This window comes from Rutilus rutilus, assembly GCF_951802725.1.
Source record: "Rutilus rutilus genome assembly, chromosome: 6".
Classification (NCBI taxonomy): domain Eukaryota; kingdom Metazoa; phylum Chordata; class Actinopteri; order Cypriniformes; family Leuciscidae; genus Rutilus; species Rutilus rutilus.
The window spans coordinates 2,572,776-2,583,648 of NC_140214.1; the positions used below are offsets into that span (position 1 = coordinate 2,572,776).

General features: G+C 33.9%; 1 protein-coding gene across 1 annotated transcript in view; it reads left to right on the plus strand.

Moving 5' to 3' along the window:
- The window catches only part of ncana (neurocan a), a 73,565-nt gene that overhangs the window by 50,911 nt on the left and 11,781 nt on the right, over positions 1-10,873 (plus strand). Inside the window, exons 10-11 of the mRNA XM_084411883.1 lie at positions 2,529-2,633; positions 10,754-10,867. Of these exons, the coding sequence (XP_084268009.1) occupies positions 2,529-2,633; positions 10,754-10,867 (219 nt within the window). The remainder of the gene's footprint in view (positions 1-2,528; positions 2,634-10,753; positions 10,868-10,873) is intronic.

The window sequence follows — 10,873 nt, forward strand, 5'->3', positions numbered from 1 at the left end:
AAACTCATCTCTGATCATCAAAATGACATACAGAAAGACAAAAATGTCTTCATGCCTTGAAATATCTTGACTGTAACTCGACACCCTCGCCTCATTTAGTATGCGCGGTTCTATGAATATGCAAATGAGCCCCGCCTCCACTCACTCACTCAGCTCAGAGATCCACTGGTTGACGATCACACGTTGATCTGATTGGTTACAAGGTAGTTTGTGACGTCAGAAACACCAGCGATTTCAAAGCGTGTTTTTGAGACTGTCTTTGGTTCACTGCAGTTTTAAGGAGGAAATACTCAGCAATGGTGTCGACTTATGAATTTACACATGCTTTGTCTTAAAGCGTATTAAAAACACCACATAGACACATAAACAACATTAAAAGCTGGATTTTTACCACAGGGGGACTTTAAAAAACTACAATTGAAAAATGTATATATAATATATAATATTATACTAGTGTGTCTAGTAGGAGAGACTGCGTTACACGCCACTGATGAAATCCACCCGCATTTGGCAAGTGTTAATGTCAAGCCCTGTTTATATGTATGTGTATATATATGTGTGTGTATATATCGCTTTAGGATATATGGTTTGGGGCAACATGAGGGTGAGTAAATGTTGATTTGTGATGTCTTTAAATGTATATCACGTATATGTCCTTCAGTCTGTGAATTGACTTTCACACAAAGATTTTTCATTCCACTGCATCTTCGATTCTTTCTCTCTCTGTATATATATATATATATATATGGTGATGTGGTTGTGGGATTGTCACAGTTCAGGTCAGTGCTGAAACTAATTCAGTGTGTGTATTAGAACGAGCTGTTCTCTGAAACCCATTACAGGCCTGAACGAGCGCACATGTGGTGTGATGAAGAGAGGCTCCAGAGAGAGCTGAACTAAATGATAGTGTTGTGTTTTCAGACTGACTGACTGTCATCATGACGTCTGGTTATTCTGCTCAGGATCCGCACACAAGTGACCAAACGCAGCTTATCTGTAATGGGGTGAATCTAAAACTCATGATGCCACAATAATAGACCAGAACGCAACATGTATAAATATGTCCTCGATGCAAGGAAGTTCAAGTAGATCTACTTTTGCTATCGCTCTATAAATGATAAATGCGTATTATTTCATGTCACACTGTTAGTCTGACACAGGTGGAGGTCGTTCGTCATGTGTGAGAGTTATTTGATCTGTGTTTGAACTCAACTAGAGGAAAAAAATAAATAAATCAAAATTAAATTGCCATTGTGATTTAAATGTATTAAAAATTAAGCTATGTTTGTAGGACTGCACACTTTTGTGTAAATTTTTTTTTATATTTAATATATAAATATATTAATTATATAGATTTTAATAATAATAATAACCACTCATTATTATTATTAGCAGTATTAGTAGTATTATAATTTTTTATAATTATTTATTTTTATAACAATTATATATTAATATAAATTATGTTAATTATATTGGTTTTAATAATAATAACATTTTATTAGTAGCCTAGTAGTAGTATAATTGTTTATAATAATTAATTTGATAATTATGTTTTAATATACTGTAAATATAATAATTATATAGATTTTGATCATAATTATTATTATTACATATTATTATTATTATTATTATTACTAAAGAATATTAAACAAAATAACAAATATTACTATTATAATATATATAATATTTTAAAAAATAGTGTTTAAGAACAATAATATAATACTACTAATAATACAATTATTTTACAGTGCAGCTTTAAAAATACAATATTAATATTTATGGCTCTCTTAAAATGTTGCATCATTGGGCTCATAAAGCTTCTAATTTCATGCATACATTTTCTATTTGATACACTAAGCTAATCACGGTTTGGGTTTGATTTGGATTAATTACACACACCTTAAACAAATACTGTATTCAACTATATGTATCTAAGTCAAGCGTCACTATTATTATTGCTCATATTAGTGTTAGATATTTAAACAGTTTTGCAACAGGTAAAGGTATGACCGTGGTTTGTTAGGATAAGACAATATTAGGCCGAGATACAACTATTGAAAATCTGGAATGTGAGGGTGCAAAAAATCGAAACATTTAGAAAATCTCCTTTAAAGTTGTTCATTAATGATCACGATTGTGCTGCATTCACTCACACAAATAAATGTTTTATATATTTACGGTAGGAAATTTACAAAATATCTTCATGGAACATGATCTTTACTGAATATCCTAATGATTTTTGGCATAAAAGAAAAATGGATAATTTTGACCCATATAATGTATTGTTGGCTATTGCCACAGATATACCCGTGCGACTCGTGACTGGTGACGTGATCCAGGGTCACATGATGTTTGTAAAACTGGACTCATTTACCAGGTGTTCCTCCTGAACCTCTCTGACGTGTGTCTAACTCTCATTAGTCACGTGTGTGTGTGCGTGTGTGTGTTTATAATCACAGACAGATTGTGATGGATCACCTCCACAGCACCAGTGACAGCAGTGTGTGTGTGTGTGTGTTGTGTTGCAGTGGACGACAGATGCAGTTGTCTTCATGGAGGGACGTGTCTTCCTCACGGAGAGGCTTTCCGCTGCTTCTGTCCGCAGGGATACGCAGGAGAGAGCTGTGAAATCGGTGAGACTTTAAACTGATATGAACGTTTTCTCACTTCATGGCGATCCGAACCTTTATTTCTTCTGTGACAGAAAAGAAAGAAAAGAAAGAAAAGCTGCTCTTACAAAAAAAAAAAAAAAAAGTGACCAGCTCCAAAAGCACATCATTACAGTCGTCAGTCTGAACTCACGGTTCTTTCAAACTTATGAACAAACAGTTACAGAATAACAGAATGTTCGGTTAAAGTGGAATGTTGTTTTTTAAACGTTCAGAGAACATTCAAAAGTAACAGTTTCGGAATGTTTGAAGAATGATAGAACGTTCCCTTTGATGTTTTTTAAACATTTAAAAAATGTGAATGTTCAGAGAACTTTTCAGTGTGTGTGTGTGTGTGTGTGTGTGGCATATACAAGATTTTTACTGAATAACGACTTCAGTTTAAGTCTGTTCCAAATGCAGAAGATCTTATGACTTCCGAAGACTTCAAATATAGCAGATGGACTTCTGTCGTGATACTGTAATGCGCTTTTTATGACTTTTTGGAGATAATAACTAGCAGTATAAACATCATTTTTAAGTGAATTATCCAAATGTGTAATTGCTTTTTACCCATGACAGTTTTTAACTCATGAACTCGTTTAACTCGTGAACCATCTGTCGTATACAGTCTGTCCTTCACATGTTGTGTTCTTCAGGAGGGCTTTATCCAGACATGTGATTTAAAACAGTTCATCCTAATGTACAGTTCCCCAAAAACACACATTATCACACACATGCCCAGGGATCCCACGTTTCACTGTAAAATATCAGGAAACGTTCAAATTCAAATGATTTCCAGGCCTAAAATTGCTCTTTGTATATTTGTATATTAGATATTTTATATCTACAAACTGATTTAAAAGGTATGAAATAATTAGAAAAGTTATGAAATTTAATTTTATCAAAATGTGTGAACATCCTGAATCTATTAAATCACAAGATTAATTGCCCCCCCCCCCCCCCCCCCCCAAAAAGTCTAGAAAGTGATTTTTTATGAATAACTGGAAAATATCAAGGATATATCAAAAATATCAAGGAATTTTGCATGTTATTAAAATTTGCATGAATACCTAGAGGAAAATATTCAACTCTGTCTCAGATGTTTCTCCTTAAATATGAGACATATAAATAGATAATGATGACATTTTAGTATGATTTATATTATAGTATTTTTTTTAACATGTTGAATTAGCTTTTGTTTTTATATTTTCAGCTTTTGATTTAATTTTAGTTCAAGTTTTAGTCATTTTGAGTCATTTTAGTAAAAAAAATTTTTTTATTATTTTAAATATTTCTATCTATAGCTTTATTTTTATCAGTTATATAAAGTTTTTTTATACTTTAACTTTTTAAGTTGCCAAAGGAATTTTCATTTTAAGTTTATTAAGTCTAATATTTATATCTTAACTATTTTTCAGCCATTTCAATTTCCAATTTAAATTTTTTTATAATTTACGGTTTAGAAAAAGAATAACCAGTAAGAGTTTAATACTATAAACTGAATATGAAGCAGCTCAGATCATTTGACGAGAAATGTTTCATATTGAGATCTTTTGACAACCTTTGATTTCAGATCATATCTTCTCAAATCTGAGGCGTTTCTGACAGTGTCTCGATGAGACGTGTGTGAGACACATCAGCAGAAACACCCGAGAAACCAGAAACTCGACAGGCCGTTTCTCTCAATTTTTAAATACAGCTGCCATATAGGCAGAGGTCAATACAGAGGTCAGAGGTCATGTAGTCCATCATTTGAGACACAAAGCCCTGCGTTTGGGGGGTCAGAGGTCAAGGGAAGGCTGACAGGTTTTATTTTGACCTCGTATTTACAGCAGTGTGTTCTGGGAGAGAACAATGAGATGAAGGTCAGTGCTAATTCAGTTTGTGCTTTTATTATAATTAACTGAAAAGGCGAAGTGCTTTAGATTAGTGTGTTTGGCTGGTAAAAGGTGTAGTTTTCAGGAGACCTTCACAGCTTTGTTTCTTCTGAGGCAGAATGACAGACAGCTTTTCTTCTCAGTGTCTGGAGATTGTGTTTGACTGACACAAGCAAGAGGTTTGACCATGATGAGTGTTTTCATGTGTTCTCTCTGAGGCTGTACTGTATGTCTGCAGTAATCTGGTGTTAATCTGCGCATGATTTGTTTCTGTGAGCAGAAGACATGAAGACTTCAGAAGCTCACAGGCTTTAGCTCATGTAGACTCGCAGCTCTCCCGGTTTGCATAATGTATGAGCCAATTCAAATATTCATGAAGCGCAGAAGTACCTTGCGAGTCTTTAAGACACGGGATATGACTTCAGGAGAGGCTTTTCCTTTCTACTGACGAATATCAGTATGGAAATCAAGATCAACCACTGTTCACGTATTTAATGAGATGTTTAATGGGGAATTCATCTCTATATGTGGCCTATGTTTGCTCTGTATGTGTGTGTGTGTGTGTGTGTGTGTGTGTGTGTGTGTATAGGGCTGTCGATTTAACATGTTAATTTAATTAATTAGTTATGGGAAATTAACGCATTTAACTCACCCGCCCCAGACCTAGGTCATAGGTCATCTTACATTTCATCCGGCTGATGGTGATGGCAACAACTCACTGTGTGATGAAGCCTATAGAATGCAGTTATATTCCCCTATGATTCAAGATATCAGGGCAAAAATGTAGTTTTGCCTCATATTTATTTATATCGTGATATAGTTGATCAATATCACATGAGCAACAGCTCCAATATCACACTAGTGCTGGTTTTGAGTGATACTGATTTTATACAACAGTTCAATAAATAAGAAGTCAATATTGTGTAATATATTAGACACAATATTGTTGAACTGCGTCTCTGAGCAACAGACAGTGATGCTTCGTTTCTGAATGAATCAGCGTTTCGAGCGAATCAATCGGGTGAACCAATGATTCAATGACTCGTTCATAAAGAGCCATTTACTTCATTCCTGAATGAATCAGTTGTTCGAACGAATCGAATGAATTAGTGACTCGCTTACTCATTTAGACGTTTACCATCACCTACTGGAGTTTTAGCTTCTTATTTAGTGTAATTTCATAAAAAAATAAATAATAATAATAATAATAAAAATAAAACACTAAATATTTTATTTATATATATATATATATATATATATATATGGCGATTAATTAATCAAATAATATATATATATAGGCTATATACATACACACTTAAATATTTATTTATTATTTATTTTATACAGTACCAGTCAAAAGTTTTGAAACATTACTATTTTTAATGTTTTTGAAAGAAGTCTCTTATGCTCATCAAGCCTGCAGTAAAAAAAAAACAAACAAAAAAAAAACAGTAATATTATGAAATATTATTACAATTTAAAATAATGGTTCTCTTTTTTTAATATACTTTAAAATGTAATTTATTTTTGTGATGCAAAGCTGAATTTTCATCAGCAAGTACTCCAGTCTTTGGTGTCTTATGATCCTTCAGAAATCATTCTAATATGATGATTTGATACTCAGTTATTATCAATGATGGAAACAGTTGTGCTGTTTAATATATTTTTTTGGAATACTTTTTTCAGGATTCATTGATGAGTAAAACGTTAACAGCATTTATTCCTAAAAACAGCATTTATTCAAAATAAAAACATTTCTAACAATATAAATCGTTACCATCACCTTTTATCAATTTAACGCATCCTTGTTGAATTAAAGTACTAATTTCTTAAAAAAAAAAAAAGTTATTGTTCCCAAACTTTTGAACGGTAGTGTATATTGTTACAAAAGATTTCTATTCTAAATAAATACAGTTCTTTTTAACTTTTTATTCATCAAATAATCCTGAAAAAAGTATCTCAGGTTATAAAAAAAATATTAAGCAGCACAACTGTTTCCAACATTGATCATAAATCAGCATATTAGAATGATTTCTGAAGGATCATAAGACACCAAAGACTGGAGTACTTGCTGATGAAAATTCAGCTTTGCATCACAAAAATAAATTACATTTTAAAGTATATTAAAAAAGAGAACCATTATTTTAAATTGTAATAATATTTCATAATATTACGGGTTTTTTTTTTTTTTTTTTTGATGAGCATAAGAGACTTCTTTCAAAAACATTAAAAATAGTAATGTTTCCAAACTTTTGACTGGTACTGTATATATATATATATATATATACACACACTTAAATAAAATAAATTATTTATTTATTTTTGTGAAAAGAAAGGAGTACTTTTAGGATCACTATTTTTTTTTTTTGCATTGACAGTAATTATGAGATTTTTCCCTCTACTTTTTTTGTTTATTTTATTATACATTTTGTAATTATTTTGTAATTCCTGTTTGCCTCACTGGCTCATTAGATTCTCATATGACAGTAACAAATTACTGTATTGCAGTAAAAAGTACTGCATATTATATTAATCAAAAATATTAATCCATTTTTTATGTACCGTAATATAAATCAAAGGCAGTACAACAAACACTCCCCTAATAACATAAACACTTTATAATTAAAAAAAAGATGTATTTATCATTATTTTTACATTAATGAGAATTTGTGGAGGAATGGTTAATTATCATGAAAATAATAACTTTGATTTAATTGTGTGATGAAATATGTTCTTGAGAGGCTTTATGACATTCAGCTTATTCAAGTTTTCATCAGGCTTCATTTTCTTCCCGTCACATTTAAGGAGCCGTGAAATGGTGTGATGAACACAACGCTCGAATCCGTCACGCATTAAGTTGCTTAAAACATCCTGAGCTCAGAATACAGCCTTCCCATGATCCTCTGCTCGTCTGAGATCCACTTAAAGCCTAAGAGGTTCATGAGTCTGACTGAAGCAGAGAGACGTTCGGGACTGATGCCGTTACGCAAACTTTTAAGACGTTCAACTTTCTCTTTTCAAGCTCCTCTGATGGCAACTTTTTTGCAAGCCTGACAAACGTTGATCCTCCGAAGTGTTTGCTATATTGGGAAATGTCTGCGTTAATGTCCTATAAACAGTCTGTGGATGTTTTGCTGAGTAATCCGTGAGCTTTAAAGCGCTTACACAAACCTGTGACAGACGCTAAATGACTCTTCACGCTTCACATTTCCTCATGCTGGAATCTGCTGGAGTCAAGCTATCCTCCTGTTTCAGAGAGATCTCATGATCTACTGTCCATCTGGATCGTTCAGTCACAAATCAAACAGTCATCATTTACTCACCCTCATGTTTCTCCAAATCTGTGTATGACTTTCATTTTATTATCGCACAGCTTGATATAAAGTTGGATATATATTATCCCCGTACTTATGGTGTACTCACATAAAGAAATATGTACTATAATGCTAATCTCAACTGCATGAAATAGTATTTTACATTTGTTTTTTTGCATTAATGTATTACATTTTTGGTTTACATTGCATTGAAGGTTTACATTTGATCAGTTCATGCATTCCCTGGGAATCAAACCTTGGTGAAACCTAAGTCCCCCTGTGGTGAAAATCCAGCTTTTAATGTTGTTTATGTGTCTATGTGGTGTTTTTAATACGCTTTAAGACAAACCATGTGTAAATTCATAAGTCGACACCATTGCTGAGTATTTTCTCCTTAAAACTGCAGTGAACCAAAGACAGTCTCAAAAACACGCTTTGAAATCGCTGGTGTTTCTGACGTCACAAACTACCTTGTAACCAATCAGATCAACGTGTGATCGTCAACCAGTGGATCTCTGAGCTGAGTGAGTGAGTGGAGGCGGGGCTCATTTGCATATTCATAGAACCGCGCATACTAAATGAGGCGAGGGTGTCGAGTTACAGTCAAGATATTTTAATGCAAAAACGTTTAAATATGTCATTTTGGTGATCAAAGATGAGTTTTAAGGGATGAAATGATTGACTTCAGAGCACATTGTGCTTTTCAGAAGGAGTGGCTTCGAGGATAATATGCCCTCTTTAATCATGGATTGCTCTGTGATGTTTGAATGGGAGTGTGAGACTCAGGAGAAACGCTTCAGAAATGTCTCTGACCTGCTGTTGTTTAATGAATCGTCTGTCTTTCTTCATGAGCTTGGATCATATGATGCCTGTGTGTGTGTGTGTGTGTGGGCACTTGTTCCATCCCAGAATTATCCTTTTCTCCTGGTTTTAATGAAACCTGACAGCACTGCTTGCTTCTGTAAATATTTTGCCACGCTGTTCACACACACTGACAGTTTATTACTATGAATGAGTGTAAAATTATGCAAATGTGCTGCGCTCTGTTTTCCACTTGGGCGATTCGATTATGGGTTTAATTAATATCTCTGTGATCAGTCAGGATATGAACACTGGTTAAGGAGGTTTAAAGAACACCCGTTAACCGTTTCTAATTATGCATTATAATACTTAAAGGGATGGTTCGGAGTAAAATCAACCTAGGGTCCTTTGCACCATGACCTCGAGCCTTTTTTCCCTTGGTCGAACATTATTTAAGTTAGAGCTTATTTAGAGATATCAGCCGGATGGCTTAGTGCAGCGCTAATGGATCCAAGGTTGTATCTGGTAAATTACTCCACTAATAATGCCCAGAATGGCACCAAACTTCTACAGTAGCACAAATAGGTTCTGTACTCATAAAACGAGGCATTGGAAAGTTTGTAAGTACATCAGGAGTTTATTTAAATAACACTTGCCTGATGGCTAATGCTACCGCTAACCCGGACATCGACGTCACTTCAGTGTTTTGGGAAAAGCACATAAAAGTCCTGACAGAAAGCGATGCATAAGGATGTAGTGTAACGACGAATTATAATTTTTTTCCAAAGTTTTGTAATAATTGTTGCAAACTGGTACTACCAACAAAATATTAGTGCATTCCTGGAACTGGGCGTCGTTACACTACATCCTTATGCATCGCTTTCTGCCAGGACTTTTACATGCTTTTCCCAAACCACTGAAGTGACGTCGACGTCCGGGTTAGCGGTAGCATTAGCCGTCAGGCAAGTGTTATTTAAATAAACTCCTGATGTACTTACAAACTTTCCAATGCCTCGTTTTATGAGTACAGAACCTATTTGTGCTACTGTGTAATTTGGACCCTGGGTTGATTTTACTCCGAACCATCCCTTTAAGTTTGGGGTCTATTTGAAATAAATGGTCAATTAAATGGGCACTAAATAAATTTTATTCAGTAAGGATGCATTAAATTGGTCAAAAATTACGGTAAAGACATTTATAATGTTACAAAAGATTCTATTTAAATAAATGCTGCTCTTTTGAACTTTCTATTCATCAAAGAATCCTGAAAAATAAATTGCATCACAGTTTCCACAAAAATATGAAGCTATTTCCAACATTGATAATAATCATAAATGTTTCTTGAGCATCAAATCATCATATTAGAGTGATTTGTGATGGATCATGTGACACTGAAGACTGGAGTAATGATGCTGAAAACTCATCTTTGATCACAGGAATAAGTTACATTTTCATATATATTCACATAGAAAACAGTAAAACATAATATTTCACAATTTTACTGTGCATTTTTGATCAAATAAACGCAGCTCGGTGTGAGCAGAAGAGGCTTAAAATTGTACCGACCCGAAACATTTAAATGGTAGTGTGTAACTATTCATAGTAAACATAGTAACGGTGTAGTTACTTCACGCATAGACCAGCATTATAACTTTGGTTATAATTATATAGATAGCATTAATTAGAAAAGCAGATTAAAGAATTAGCATATTAGCAATTAACATTAAGTGGATCTCTAATCCCGCTTCTCAGTGACCAGCCATCTGACCCGACAGTCAGTGATCATTATGTGTAATTAAAACATCCTGCAGCACATATATGAATATGTAATATAATATGATGTTATAGTGTGTGTGAGTATATATTTATATATCACACACACACACACACAGAAAGACACACAAAGACAGCTTCAGTCTGTTTCTCACACAAAAAAATAAATATATATATATGTGGGTGTAAACGTATATACATAAACACATGTATAATTTATTTCTACTAGGGAACTTTAGGAGAAGCATCTGAGTCTAAGTTAATATTTCACCAGAAGAGCTGGGAAGTGTGTTTCCTCGGGGAGAATCATGAGTGATTGTTTCTGATGTTCTTGCAGATGTCGACGACTGTCAGTCGAACCCCTGTGAGAACGGCGGCACCTGCATCGATAAAGAAGACTCGTTTGTGTGTGTGTGTTTGCCGAGCTACAGCGGAGACCGGTGTGAGAGAGGTGAGC